This window comes from Pristis pectinata, chromosome 7 (assembly GCF_009764475.1).
Source record: "Pristis pectinata isolate sPriPec2 chromosome 7, sPriPec2.1.pri, whole genome shotgun sequence".
Taxonomy (NCBI): Eukaryota; Metazoa; Chordata; class Chondrichthyes; order Rhinopristiformes; family Pristidae; genus Pristis; species Pristis pectinata.
This window is the reverse complement of record NC_067411.1, coordinates 6,841,272-6,856,614: the sequence shown is the minus strand read 5'-3', so window position 1 is coordinate 6,856,614 and position 15,343 is coordinate 6,841,272. Positions and strand designations below refer to the sequence as shown.

The 15,343-nt window shown below is 39.6% G+C and overlaps 1 protein-coding gene across 7 annotated transcripts in view; it reads right to left on the bottom strand.

Annotated features, from left to right (window-relative positions):
- Nucleotides 1-15,343, bottom strand: part of htt (huntingtin) — a 184,871-nt gene that overhangs the window by 161,268 nt on the left and 8,260 nt on the right. For all 7 annotated transcript variants that reach the window (XM_052019338.1, XM_052019340.1, XM_052019339.1 and 4 more), the window contains exons 2-6: nt 10,358-10,441; nt 6,419-6,539; nt 3,131-3,190; nt 1,758-1,837; nt 570-708 (exon numbers count right to left, since the gene is read on the bottom strand). In XM_052019338.1, coding sequence (XP_051875298.1) covers nt 570-708; nt 1,758-1,837; nt 3,131-3,190; nt 6,419-6,539; nt 10,358-10,441 — 484 coding nt within the window. The remainder of the gene's footprint in view (nt 1-569; nt 709-1,757; nt 1,838-3,130; nt 3,191-6,418; nt 6,540-10,357; nt 10,442-15,343) is intronic.

Sequence of the window (15,343 nt, the reverse complement as noted above, 5' to 3'; positions counted from 1 at the left end):
ACCTGAATCGATGACCACATCATGGACCTTCCTTGACTCTGTACCACAGGAGCACTACACACCATGCATCTGGCCATTATAAAAGAGCAAGCAACTTCGAGATATTTAAAGATTCATAAAACACAGTTTCGATATTTCTTTACATTAACTAAAAGAGCAAATTGGACAACCCAACATTTGTTCACAGAGAACCATTGCTAACACCCAGAAATAAAATTTGCCTTTATGCAACAATGCGCTAATATTTCCCCAAAAATGCCAGCACAGAACATACTGTACTTTTGGTTCAGTTCCAAATTAAAATATAAAAATAAAAATCAAGGTTTGAACTTCTACTCAGATATTGATATTAAATCACACAAGTTACCCCATCTGTACAACTTTAGCTTGTGTGTCAATGGTTGAGTTTTAACCTGCTTATTTCAGAAGCACATTTAAGTAATGAATTTTAGTGGAAATATATGAATTGTACATCAATATCACAGCCTGAAGTTTCTCTGAGAATTTTTATAAAGTGCTATGTGGGTTTATTACAAAAAAATAATGCACCACCTCTTAAGTGGCAGTACCTTGATTTCACCATCATTGGCAAAGTTGCCCAAAGCTGCCATGATCTTTGGCACAGCACCAGCCAGTGTCTCCTGTACAGATTCTTCCGATCGCTTGCTGATCCTAGCCAGGCAGGGAAGTAGATTCACAAGATATGGCCTAGTCAGGGATGAAAGACAGGATTAAACAAAAGCAAATTTTACTCACCCAAGACAAAAATCAATCATCCAAGGTCCAATATTTCCAAATACAATATCAGAGTTTAGTGCAAGATGTATGTAAATATAGTTTATAATTTATAAAGCTGTACAGTATTCAGCACTGGATATTTACAGAGCTCATTCTGCAGATGACCAACAGAAAACAATCAGTTTCAACTTTCAATGACCAGACCTTTCACTGTCAGATATTGTACCTTACACTGGAAATACACAGGCACTGTAGGAAACAGGGAAGAGGGAATAGCTCAGATTGACAACAATGAAATTGAGGGCAGGGGAGTTAATTCTATAACTTTGCTGTTCCTAATTTCAGCAGCTTAGTAAATACTGGGAGGTTGCTTGCAAAGAAGGGTATGGTTAAAGAGAAGTGCAAAATGGGGAAACCTTGGCTTAACTATTCCCTCGTTCCATCCACTCTTTTCAGACACAGAGCATGAACAGGGACCTGAACGATTATCATTTCTTGACTAATTTTCTTTTACACAGGGGGTGACAATGAGCCCAGCTTTACATAGGAGTGAAATAAGCAGGCTAAGTAACAGGAACAAAGACTGGAAGAATTCAGCAAGTCCGGCAGCATCTGTGGAAAGAGAAGCTACTCAATATTTTGCATCAGCAACCTTTCTCAGAACTGAGGAGGGGGGAGAGAGTGGAGGATTTTCAATTTAAAAGCAGAGTTGGGGGGACAAGTGAGTCAGACAAAAGCCTACATGGACACAGGTTAAGACAGGTCAGGTGATAAGGAGCATGAATGCTGACATTTTGAAGAAACAGGATGAGAGGAAATAACAGAAATCCTGAGTTAATGAATGATATTAAAATCAGCTCCTACACCCAAATTCAGTTGTGCTCAAGACATCACCTTCCCTAAATGAATAGAATTTGATAGACTTGAGCATAGAAAGTCCTCAATGTCAAGCTGGTACAGCTTTTCCAATATAAAGGCAGCAACAAATTACAAATGATGTACATGATTAGGTAACTGACCTACACTTCTGTGGACGGACAAGGTGAGCCAGCTCAGCAAATCTCCAAAGTGCAGCCCGCAAGCTTCTTGATGAGCCATTCTGCAGAACAGAGGAAAAGAACAACTGTGTGTTGAAAGGTAATTGACAATGCACCTCCCTAACCTACTTCTTCCTAGATGAAACAAACCACTAAGCTCATGGAAATACCATTGCTTCTAAGTCTTCCTCCTGGTCTCACGTGTTCTCACTGTGGCTGTGTCATAGACTTGGAACACTCAGACTCCAGGCACTGAAGGAGCACAATCGTTACATGGACTTCAACAGCTCAAACAGAGGCTTACTGGTTGCTTCTCAAGAGGAAGCAACAATGGGCATTAAGTGCAGGTTATGTCAGTCACATTCAAGCTCTGCAGGTATTTTTTAACCTGGTAATTTCAAAACCATCGATCAGCCCAGATGAGATTTCCCACCAAGAATCTAGCTTAAAAAGTTACAGATTATTAATAAATCTGTTTCTAGTCCAGAGTTTGTCAATACAATCACAGATCAAATATCCTGAGAAAATTTCGCTACGACCTTCCCTTAATTTCAAGGCTACACAGTTTTAAACAAATTAGCCTGCATGAACCAATTCAACCTCCTAGCAACTGAGCCATTGTGTCTAACCACACTGTTAGCCTTCTAAAAGTAAATCATTTTTATTTAGCACCTGCTTATTTCTGGCACAAACATCACCAAGAACCAAGGATAAGGTTGCGTTGAACTGTTGGGGATGCCACATTTTGTGTGAGACTAAAAGACGTCACACCTGATGTTTTCAGGTGAATAACGATCCAATGGCACTATATGGAAGTCATGCAAGGACATTAACCTTGGCATCCTGGCCAATAACACAACCTCAGTCAACATATTAAAATAGATCATTTGGTTATGTTGCTGTTAGAGTTTGCATATTAGCTATGTTATTACACTTCAAAAGATACTTTGGGACAATACAAGCCTGAGGAAACTGCAATACAAATGCAAATCTTTCTATCATTTCTATCAGTGTGTTGGAATAAATGCTGCTTCTAACAACTCATTTGTTAAAGTGCATAGGTATTGAAGGTGAAAAATTAACAGCAGCACAAAGACCAATTTTATTCCACTACAATTTTAAAAAGCAAGTTTTTCTGCTGTATGGCTCGATAAATCACTTTTAGACCAATTCGAATTCAAAACAAAACACAGAAGGAAGAGTTTTAAAAATAACTACGTATTGTACTCCATGTAACCACGTTTGAGCAGCCAAGCTAAAATGTTCCACAAGTACATTATGACAGTTCATTCTAATATTTTACTTCATATAATTACATCATAAAATCATTAAAAACATTCTAATTGCTTACCAACCTTTTTAATTTCTTTATATAATTCTAGTTGTAACCGTGGTAAATTTGAGTCAGTCAGGGCCTGTTAATTAATAAAAAAAATAGATTAGGTACAATATTTTTAAAACTTTAGCAAACACAAGTTTCAAATATTAGTGTTGGGACTGTTCTATTTAATTATCCAAATGGAACCACAAATAAATCAAATAAGATTCCAGGACAATTTTTTTTTAATTCATTCCTCCTGTTTGTTCTTTCTTCTTTGCTCTGTTCTGAGTGTTTGTTCTGAGTGTTGAAATTGGACTCCTTGCCCAAGATCTATTTCACTATTCATTGCTCCTTGATTTTCAAACATTCAAATAAACCGGCTTTGTCATTCCTGTTTGCAACTTCAATTTCTTTTTCACTCTTCTCAAATCCAGAACACCGCAGATTGGACATTTACACCACTCAACTTGGTTTCTCAGTTGACTGTACGAATTGCCCCAGCTGCTGACATCTGCACCAGTTTGTCCCACAGCCAAAAATCCAACCTGCACCTTGTGACTTTGCAAAATGCCTGTCCAAGTACAAATTCTAGAATCAGCTTGCTTAATGAAACCAGCTTAATAAAACTATCCAGACCACAGAACTGCTGTCCTCGTGCACAGGCAATTCAAAATGGGGAAGATAGTGAAATCATCAGGTAACTTTTGATCAGCAACTTAACTCAGCCACAGGCAAAATTTAAGATAGGGGACAGATGCGTATATCAAAATACTGAAAGATACTCGAGTACAAGTTCTACAGAAAAAAGCAAAAGCCCTGCCTCTCCATTTCTTCCACGAACAAGTCCAAATCTATCCTTTGGTAACAAGAGATCACGTTTGACAGGGTCAAACAACAAATAGCCAAACTTTTCCAATCTAATAGTTGCTTCACATTCTTTCCCCTATACATTACCCTCTCTCTTCCACCTATACTTTTGACCAGATCAGAGTAGAAAGAACACTTGTTTCAATCCTCATGAAAAATATCCACCCCCTTTTACAAGAATATATGAAAGTAGTACACCATTCAGCCCCTCATTTTTGTTCTTAGAACATAGATCATAGAACAGTCAGCACAGTACAGGACCTTCGGCCCACGATGTTGTGCCAACCTATATAAACACCTACTCCCTGATCAATATAACCCTTCCCTCCTACACGGCCCATAACCCTCCATTTTACTTACTTCCATGAGCCTATCCAAGAGTCTTTTAAATGCCCCTATTGTATCAGCCTCTACCACCACATTCAGCAGTGTGTTCCAGACACCCACGACTGTGTTAAAAAAAAAAACCTCCCCTGACAAACTGATGTCCTCAGATATTGGCCATTGCCACCCTTGGATTCCCACTATTCCCTCCCTAATCTGCCTATCACCCTTCTTCACCTGGATCCATCCATCGCCTGCCAGCTCATTCCCCATTCCTTCCCTCCACCTTTTTATACTGGCTATCACCCCTCTATCTTTCAGCCCAGGTGAAGGGTCTAGACCCTAAACATTGACAGTCTACTTCCCTCCATAGATGCTGCCTGACCCACTGAGTTCTTCCACCTTTTTGTGTGTTGCTCCAGATTCCAGCATCTCCAGTCTCAGGTTTCCACAGTACAGATCTATTTTGCTTGGTTACAGACACAAACCTATACACAATATTCTGCATGGGATCTCACCAGTGAGACTCAAGTCCTCTTTTAATAAAGGTCAACATACAATTTGCCTTCCTGACTGCTTGACGAAACTACATATTAACTTTCAGTGATCTGGTCCTTCTGAACATCAACATCTTTCAATCTCTCGTTATTTCTATTTTTTTTTAATCAGTACAGAGCCCTCAATTTTCCACATAACATTCCACCTACCATGTCCTCGACCATTAACAACATAGTTATAGTCCCCCTATTTTCTCTGCATCTTTCTCACAGCATACTGCCACCTAGTTTTTAAATCACCTGCACACTTGGATATAATGTACTTGGTTCCCCTCTTCAGATTCATTGATATAGATTGTGAATGCTGGAGCCCCTGTACCAATGCCTGTGGCACCCCACTGGTCACAAGTCTATAGTGTGAAAATGAAGTGTTTCTTCCTCTCCTGTTTTCTCTTCGTCAATTCTCAATCCACACTAGTATATTACCCCCAATTACCATGCAGTCCATTTCAAAGGCCTTCTGAAAGTCCAGTTACACTTGAAATGGTTCACTCGTTTCTACCTAGTTAGTTACAACCTGAAAAAATTATAACTGAGTTTCTCAAACATTCAGAGGGGAGTTGATGGGAATATGAGATTTAAGTTAGATTGGTACCTGATGATTGGCATGGACTCAGTGGGCCGAAGTGCCTGTTTCCATGCTGTATCATTCTACGACTCTGTGATTTACCTTTCATAAATCTTTGTGAGTCCGCTCATTCCTATTATTCTGTTTCTAGTGCCCTGTTACCATTTCCTTACTAAAAGATTCCTGCATTTTCCTGACTACTGATGTCAAGCTAAGTGATCTACAATTTCCTGTTTTCTCTGTCCTTTTCTTAAATAGTGGATGACATGTTTAAAGTGAAAATTTAGTTCTGCAGGCTGATGAATAATGTAAAATAGAGCAGCTCCCTCCCTCAATGTTGATTACATCACAGGACAAAAAAAACACACCCCAATCTCTTAATCCACACCAATACATGTAGAATGTAATATTTAAAAAAATTTTCTTATATAGCAGTTTTAATGGTGCACAATCTCTCAACACTGTTATAGAAGCACTATACAACAAAGTTGAAGGAGCAAAGATCAGCTTTGTTGGGAAGAGTGGGAAGAAAGGCGAGAACAAAGATGAAGTTACAGAAATAGTATTTGAATTCAAGTAGAATTCAAATAAATTCCAACAGAAGAACTTGAAAATAAGGATGACGATTTTAATATTGCATGACCAGAAACCAATGCAAGTCAGTGATGAATGAATGAGATGAAATGGACAGCAATGCTGTGGGTGACATATCTGGAGAATATGAAAGGCTGGCCAGCGATGTATTGAAATAACTTACAGAAAACAAAGGCTTGGATGTAGGCTTCAATACATAAACTAAGCAGGTGACCAGAGACTACCCTCGTCACATACCCAACACATTCTCATAACATTTACCGCATTAAACTACTGTTTTGCCCTTATCACCATGATTAACACTATTTTGTCACAGAATTGAGTTTAAAAGCACAAGTATCAAAAACAAAATCAGAATATCAAAGTCTCCCAAATAACATGTGCAGCAGTAATGAAGCCATATTTAACTTACCTTAATAATTTTATTTAAGCATTCATCTGCCACCATTCGGACATCAGACTCTGCATCATCACAACAGAGCAAAAACATCTCCATTGCAATTCCCAGCAACTTCTGAAATTCTGGTGAGTTCCTAAATAAATACGAACAAGTATAGTTATAAACAGAAGGGACGTTTTCCTCCAAAATCAGGACTGCAAATAACATTTCCACCACCTCCCAACCTCCCCCCCCGCCCCCACCAACACCACCGCCCCCAGATAATCCCGCATCATGGTATACTTCAGTAAACAATGAGGATCTAATCATGTATAACAGTAAAAAAAAATCAAGGAGCTTTTATTTTTACTGTTATATGTGAAGAGTTATTAGACAAGCTTCGAAATAAGCCATGCAGGATATTGAAACAGATAACCAAAACAGTTCCAATGGTAGGTTTTGAGAAGCAGCTTAAAGAAAGAATTGGAGGGATTTAGGAAAGGAATTCCAGAGCTTCAGTCCTCAGCATCTGAAGGCATGACTGCCAATGATGGCATAATGACAGCTGCATGTGTGGCCGAGGCCAGAATTGAGGAGCACATTACCTCTGATAGTTTCAGGGCTAGAGGAGATTATAGAGCCAGAAAGGGTAGGCCGTAGAGACTTGAAAAGAAAAATGGGAAGTTTCAATAATCAAGGAGAAGTCAGAGCACTGCCATTCTCTAGCGATACTGATCAAAGTAGTTCTGAGCATGCATGGTATTGTACATGTTGGAGTAGTGCATCGAGCACGATAAGTTCGTGCAGCCAAAAGGTGTGGCTGCATCTAATGCAATATCCCTTTTAAGGACATCAAGTATAATTGCTGTTCCTTCAGGCTAAGACAAGGCTAACTCTTAGTCAATCAAGAATATTAGAAAATCTACTTTGAAAAGAATTAAAATGCATCTCCTGATTGTTGGAAAATTTCATTGTATTTTCAAAATAAATTTTTAAACATCTTATTTTGTTTCATAGAAATTTACTGCATGTGACATCTGAAATATGACTAGTGCCCAAAATGTAGTGTACATCATCCATCACATAGCATGGATATTAACTTCCCTGGTGTTTCACATGGGGAATCCAGGTCATGTACAGGCAGAGTACCAGGTCTGGAAATTTAGCCCATAATGTGCAAACTCAACTCAGCCCCATTTTAAAAATCAAATGCCTTGTCACATTGATATACAAACAAGATACATGAATTTACCCAAGTCCAACTATAATCTCTCACTGGCAGCAGTGATGCACTGCCTCCACTGGGGGAAGATTCTAATTATAAAAGTTTACATAGGTAGTCATTCAAAAGCAAAATACTGCAGACACTGGAAATCTGGAAAAAAAACTCAGCAAGATCAAACGAGAGTCCACAGTTACAAGTCAACAACCTACCCTGCTTAGATAAGGAATTCTAAAAATGACAGGGTTAAAATTGAACCTTGCACTCTACGCACAACAGACTCAGTGCATTTCAATGAAAACTGGTCTGTTGATTTACCTCTATTTACTTTAAACAATTTTAACAGAGTAGTTTGAATTCTAACAGCCTCTTGATGTATCAACACAATGGGAAGCAATCAAAAATGAAAGGATAGCTGGTCCATCCTTAATGCTCAATATCAATTTCCTCAAACAGCTCCTCTCTACCCACTCACTACTTCTATCTGCATAACATACCTTTCCCATTTAACTAGCTTCCTCTTTATGCTATACTCAACTTCTCTGTGGTAGCAGTTCCACATCCTTGCCACACTGAGTCAAGATGTTTATTCCAAATATACCATTTGATTGGTGACCTTTTATATCTTTAAGCATGCATTTGGACTCCCACACTAGCAAAGACTTTTGCTATCTGTATCAAACTTTGACTGCCATCAAGAGGTTTCTCAGCTTTCTCTCCTCTTGAAGGAAGAGAGTCCAGGTCTGATCAGACATCATTGACAGTTATGTCAATTCTGATAACATCCTTGTAAATCTTTCTTCCAACTTCTCAAATGCTCTAATATACTCTTTATGATATGGGAATGAGCTGCAGCACACCAGAGTGTAAGCAACTTCAGTACAACCTTTCTGCTTTAAAATTCTATCTTAAAATAAATCCTGCTTTCAGCATTTTATGGTTTTATTAATTTAATGCTGTATCCTCAGTACCCTTTTCCTCCTGCACCCCATGGAATATTTGGCCTCTTGTCCATCACAATGCAAAACTTAATTATTACCACTGAAACTCAGTAATTACAATCGACATTGTAAATTTAATAATTTATCATTCTTCCTCAGTATTATCAATACCTCCAATTTTCCCTTGCCCTCAAATTTATTTTTCCTGATTCCCAAATCATATATATTAATGGTGAACAACAGTCTCAACAATGAGCCCAGTGTCAGATCACATCCTGCCCTTTGCCAATCCTTCTGACTTTCCACTCATTCTTCTACAAGCTCTACAAAGCTTAGAACTTGTTCATTTTTCTACTGTGTAAAAGCCATAGTGACAGCGGCCACAATGTCCAACTAGTTTACCCAGAAAGGACGTCTCCATCCTAAGGGAGAGGATTATATTAAAAATGCTACATTATCCTGTTCCTACTATTTATTTTGCTTCTGCAATAAAAATATAAACAAATAAAATTGGTCGAACGCAACTTTTTGAAACTAGCACCGACTATTCTTTCCTATAATTTCAGTTTTAAGTCTTTTCTTTCTTAAAATATATTGTAACTAACATCATGTCAATGGGTCTGTAGTCCCTGGACTTGGTCTACATTTAGAAAAAGAAATATTTAACATTGACTATCCAATACCATTCCCTTCTCTAATGAATTTTTTACAGACAAGTCGTATTTCTGCCAATTCTTCCCATACTTAATATCCATGGAGCTCAGATAGTTAGCTGACTAAAATCATAGAAAAATCCAGCCCATTGTATTTGCACAGGTTGTAAAACAGCTCCCCAGCCTCCAGCACTTCTCATTCCTGCAGGTCATGGCTTTTCAAGTATGCATCCAAGAGCTTTTCAAATCTGATGAGGGTTTCTTCCTTTCTAATTCCCTGTCACCCTCTGGCTGGGAAGACTTTTTCTCATCTCCCTTCTAATCCTCTTCCAATTACTTTAAATCTGTCCCCTGGCTTTTGACACATCAAATAAGGGAAATAGATCCTTGCTATTTACACTATCTAAACCCCACCACAGGCAAGTGCCCCTTCAACTTCCCATTCCAAAGAACCCCAGCTTGTCCGATATGCCTTCAGTTTCAATTTTCTAGCCCTGGAAAAATATCACTTTCTGCCTTATGTATATCCCTGCTCCTAAAGTGACTTCAACCGTGTTAATCTTGCTGGAAAATACTGAAATGATATTTCTTAAATATTTTGCTGCATCCCTGAGCCACATATCTCAGCACTGAGCAAGTGCAGGCCACCTAATACCAGCCATCACTGGCAACGGCTCCACACCGAACCATGGGCTATTCATTGCTGTGGGAGTGCCAGTGAAGGGCAGGGATTTGCAACAGGTCACCAGCACATTAACATGCAAGGGCAGGCTTTCACACCAGGTTCCTGACACCCAGTTTCCCCAAACAATAATGCTCAGCAGGCAGCCCAAGCCGATTTCATTTACAGGTGGAAAGCAACTGAGCATTCAGAATGGAAGACTAAGAACATTAGCCAGTCAGTACTCTACTAGACAGTGCGAAAGTGGATACCATCTTAAATGGAGGATTCTAGAAATACTCAGCAGGTCAGGCAGCATCTGCAGAGAGAAAAACAGAATTTACATTTCAGGTCGATGACCATTCAGAAGTGAAATGCTGATTGCTTCTCCTCTCAGATGCTACCTAACCTGCTAAGTATGCAGCATTCTGTTTTTATTTCTGATTTTCAGCATCTGCAGTTACTTGTTTTTCGATTAAGATTCCAGTGATTTACCGAAGAGACTGTGCAACAATGTTTTCACATATGGTCAGGCAGTGAGTTACACGGTCCTTTTTGGTCGTGGCAGATTCTTTCTTCCTGCAGAAAATGAAGACAAGAACAGTAATTAGGCATTACAGCGCACGAGTGTTCTGAAAAGAATTTAATAAATAATTGGGTTGTAACTTGCCTGGTTTATTCCCAGACAGCAACTACAAAGAAGAATGGATTTGGTGGCTAGGAAACAGAGCTTGTTACAGGGACCAACAACAATGCACACTGAATTCTTGCACGATTCAAGGTGACAATAATTCTAGTTAAATATATCCCCTCTATGTGCATTTAGATAGATAGATAGGTAGGTAGATATCTTTATTAGTCACATGTATATCGAAACACACAGTGAAATACATCTTTTTGCATAGTGATTTGGGGTGCAGCCCGCAAGTGTCACCACGCTTCCGGCGCCAACACAGCATGCCCACAACTTCCTAACCCGTGCGTCTTTGGAATGTGGGAGGAAACTGGAGCACCCGGAGGAAACCCACGCAGACACAGGGAGAACATACAAACTCCTTACAGACAGCGGCCGGATTTGAACCCAGGTCGCTGGAGCTGTAAAGCATTATGCTAACCGCTACGCTACTGTGCCTTTGGCTTACTATTTTGTAACAACCATATTAGCGTGAAATTCTTTAGCAAATTATTTCACTTAATGCTACTTCCCATCAAGACTATCAATGCCAAATCCACAACATTTGATCTCAAGGATACTATTAAACCACATAGCCCCTCCACACTGGAGCTCTTCCATCTGCACACGTCAGTATGTATCCTGCAATAGCTTCAAGCAACAACATCAAGCAGCTCGAGTAACATGTGGTTATTAACCATTACATTGTTGCTCACTACAGCAATAGAACAACCACTCATGCATGAAACACGGATGACAAACATCTAAAAATTTAACAACACACTACTCGTCATATGCTTGCTGATATACTTTTTCTTTGTGGGGATGGCGAGGGCAGATGGAGAAACAACCAACTGATTACCTAGTCACGTATATAATTGCTCACCTTTAAAATCTATTCCTAAGTACCGTCCCTAGATAACACTGCAAGGTCTATTCTCACCTAATGCCTTTCCCTTCCTTGCTTTCCCCACCCACATTTTTGCAAGTCATCCTGAAATATCTTCCAAAGTTAAAAGAATTAAAGATGTAGATTAAATAGATAAACACAAAGAAATCACGCACAGCAGTGCAGTGGTTGAGTTATTGAATGGACATTTCATACAAAAACAAGAGTTCGCATCCTGGTAGCTTGGGAATTTAAAATCAAGTGATTAAGTAAACTTGGAATTATGAAGCTAGAAGTGGTTTGACAAAATCAATCTGGTTCACCAATGCCCTTCTGGGAATAGAATGTCACCTTTAACAGATCTGGCTAATACACACTACAGATCCATCTGAATGGCCAACTCTCAATATCTTCTCAGTTCAGGGACAATTAGGGATTGAAAATAAATGTCAACCATTTCAAATGGCATCCCATGAACCAATTAAAAGAATTACAATAGGGAGTAGTATTGACTAGATAGCTCCTTCAAAGAGTCATCATGTGCACAATAGATCAATTAGCTCTCATCAATGCTGTATAATTTAAATGCTAGTAATTGTTTTTAGGAAATTAGACAAATTTCTATGTGATAAGACAATGTTAAACGTACATAGCATCAAACACAAAACACATTGAGAAATTACTTCATGTATCACACACACAAAATGGTAGAATGAGTGATTTTATCATTCCTGTTTGGAGTTCCTACCTGCAATTACTCTAATGGGAAGAACTTAGCAGCACTGAACCTTTTCCAAAAAATAATCTTTTATGAAATAACTTTCCCTCAAGACAAGCTAATTCTTTGTCAATTAATTACTTTTTAAAAGCACAATAATGCAGGAAACACAAGAACAATGTTGCATAGAGCTTGCTCCTACAAAATAAAAACGACATAATAATGATCAGTTTTGGTTCCGTGGTAGAGGATAAACATTGGTCATGACACTGGCAGTAATTCTCTTACTCTTCTTTGAAATAATACCATGAAATCTTTTACATTCACCTGAAAGAACAGATAGCTGGCAATGCACAACTCCCTCGGTATCTGACTAAAGTATCAGCACTGAAGATTAAAAACCATTCCAATGAAACTACAGGCATTAGAAAGTGTTATTTTACTTTTCATTTGCTTTGAGTAGTGCTATTAAACAATAATATCAACTTAAGGGAAGGGCAGCACGGTAGCGTAGTGGTTAGCGTGATGCTATTACAGCGCCAGCGATCAGGGTTCGATTCCCGTCGCTGTCTGTAAGGAGTTCATATGTTCTCCTGTGTCTGTGTGGGTTTCCTCCGGGTGCTCTGGTTTCCTCCCACATTGCAAAGACGTACGGGTAGGTTAATTTGGGTTTAAAATGGGCAGCGCGGACTCGTTGGGCTGGAAGGGCCTGTTACCACACTGTAACTAAAATTTAATTTTAAAAAAATTAATTAAAAAATAGGTTTAAAAGACCAGGACATGTGAAGAAATCTCCAGGATTACGTCCAATCAGAATGGTAACACTAATATTCTTTTCTTTAAGCAGCTCAGAGTCAGAGTAAATACAACATGGTAAAAGGCCCCTCAGCCCAACTCATCCATGAGACCACTAGATATAGGAAGAGAATTAGGCCATTCGGTGCATCGAGTCTGCCCTACCATTCAATCATGCCTGTTTTTTTAAACTCAACCTCATTCTCCCACCTATCCCCCTGCAACTCTTAACCCACTTACCAATTAAGAACCTATCAATCCATGCCAACCAAGATGCTCATCTAAGCTAGTCGCATTTGCCCATATTTGACCCATATCCCTCTGAACCATTCTTATCTGTGTATCTTTCCAAATGGCTTTTAAATGTTGTTATTGTACCTGCCTCAACCACTTCCTCTGGCAGTTCATTCCATTTATGCACCACCTTCTATGTGAAGAAGTTGTCCCTTAGGTTCCCATTAAATCTTTCCCCTCTCACCTTAAACCTATACCTTCCCTTTCCCTGAGAAAAAGGGCATGTTTATTCATCCTATGCCCCTCATGATTGTATACACCTCTACAAGGTCATCCCTCATTCTCCTTTGCAAGAAAAGAAGTCCTAGCCTACCCAACCTCTCCTGATATCTCAGGCCCTCGAGTCTTGGCAACATTCTCATAAATCTTCTTTGCACTCTTTCCAGCTTAATGACTTACTTCCTACAGCAGGGCAACCAAAACTGTACACGATACTCCAGGTGCAACCTCAATGTCTTGTACAACTGCAACACAATGTCCCAACTCCCGTAGTCAATGCCTTGACTGATGAAGGACAGCACGCCAAACACCTTCTTCACCTCTCGGACTACCTGTGACACCACTTTCAGGAAACTACGTACTCTTATTCCGAGCTCTTTGGTTCTTCAACACTCCCGAGGGCCCTACCGTTCAGTGTGAAAGTTCAAGCCTGGTTTGACTTCCTCCTCCCCTGGTTTGACTTCCAAATCTTTCCAACAATACATTGTCTCTTTATATATCTCTCCAACACTGACCTTCATCAACATTTCCCTTGCACATTTTACACGTTATGCCCTTTATCTTGGGATCGCAACATCACTTGCAAAGCCAGCAAGTACTGCCCATTTCCAACTGCTCTTGAGAAGGAGGGGGTGAGTCATTTCCTTGAACACCTTCAGTTCTTGCAATGAAGCTGCTTCCATGACACTGCAGGGTAAGGACTTCCAGAATTGAGAATGAGCCATTAATAAGGAACTGCAATATAGTTCCAAGTCAGGATAGTGTGTAACTTGGAAGGGAAGCTGTAGGCAGTGGTGCTCCATGTGCCTGTTACCCTTCTTACTATTAGGTTTGGGAGGTGCTGTTGTCTGGATAAGCAACTGTAGTGCATTTTGCAGATGGTACACATTGTAGCCACCAAGTGCTGATGATGACAAAAATGAATATTTACATTGGTAGCTGGGCTGCTTTCTCGTGAAATGTGTTGAGCCTCTCAAGTGTTATTGGAGTTACACTCCTGACTTGTGCCTCGGAGATGGTGGAAAGGCACTGGGGTGTCAAGGAGCGAGTTACTCACAAAAAGGAGCACACACTCAGACCTGTACTTGCAACCACAGTATGTTCGGAGCACTATCCGGTTCTGCATGATCAAATGTTGATGGTAGGGCTTCTCAGCAGAGGTAACAACGAATGTCAAGGACAGGTGGTTAGACTCTCCTATGCTGGAGCTGGTCATTACCTGGCACTTATGGCATGACTGTTAGTTGCTACCTATCAGCCCATGCATGAAAACTTCCCCTCAAAAAGTCTGAGGCAAATTTCAAAACAGAAGTACTGGAGCTTTGGCACCTAAAGCATTTAAGAAGCTTTTAGATAGACACATGAATATGCAGAGAATGCAAGGATATGGATCACGTGCAGGTACAAGAGATTTAGTTTAAAATGGCATTGTGTTTGACACAGACATTGTGGACTGAAGTGCCTGTTCCCGTGCTGTACTGTTTCATCTAAATACAGCTTCAGTCTTTTATACAAAATTCTTGCAGCAACCTTACAGAGATACCCAACTCCACAAACTCCAGGGAGATGCAAAGAAAATAACCTACCGCTTATGATTCATTGTAAGACAAACAGTTGATAGGACATCAAATGCCAAGGGATTCAGAGAGGAGAAACAAAAAATTGTCACATGGAATTCCTTTTGAAAGTCTTCTTAAAATCACTGTAAAAGAGTATACCCTTCTCAAATTGAGTCGTCAATATCATGAGAACAAATCATACAAACTGGCTCACGTTCCCTTGAGTGCAGAAGATTAAGTGGTAATCTAATCAGCGTGTAAAAAGAAAAGAGGCAATGAAAAGCAGGCAACAGTTTATCCACATGAAGGGAAAGGGGGATTTGGAACTCCTTCC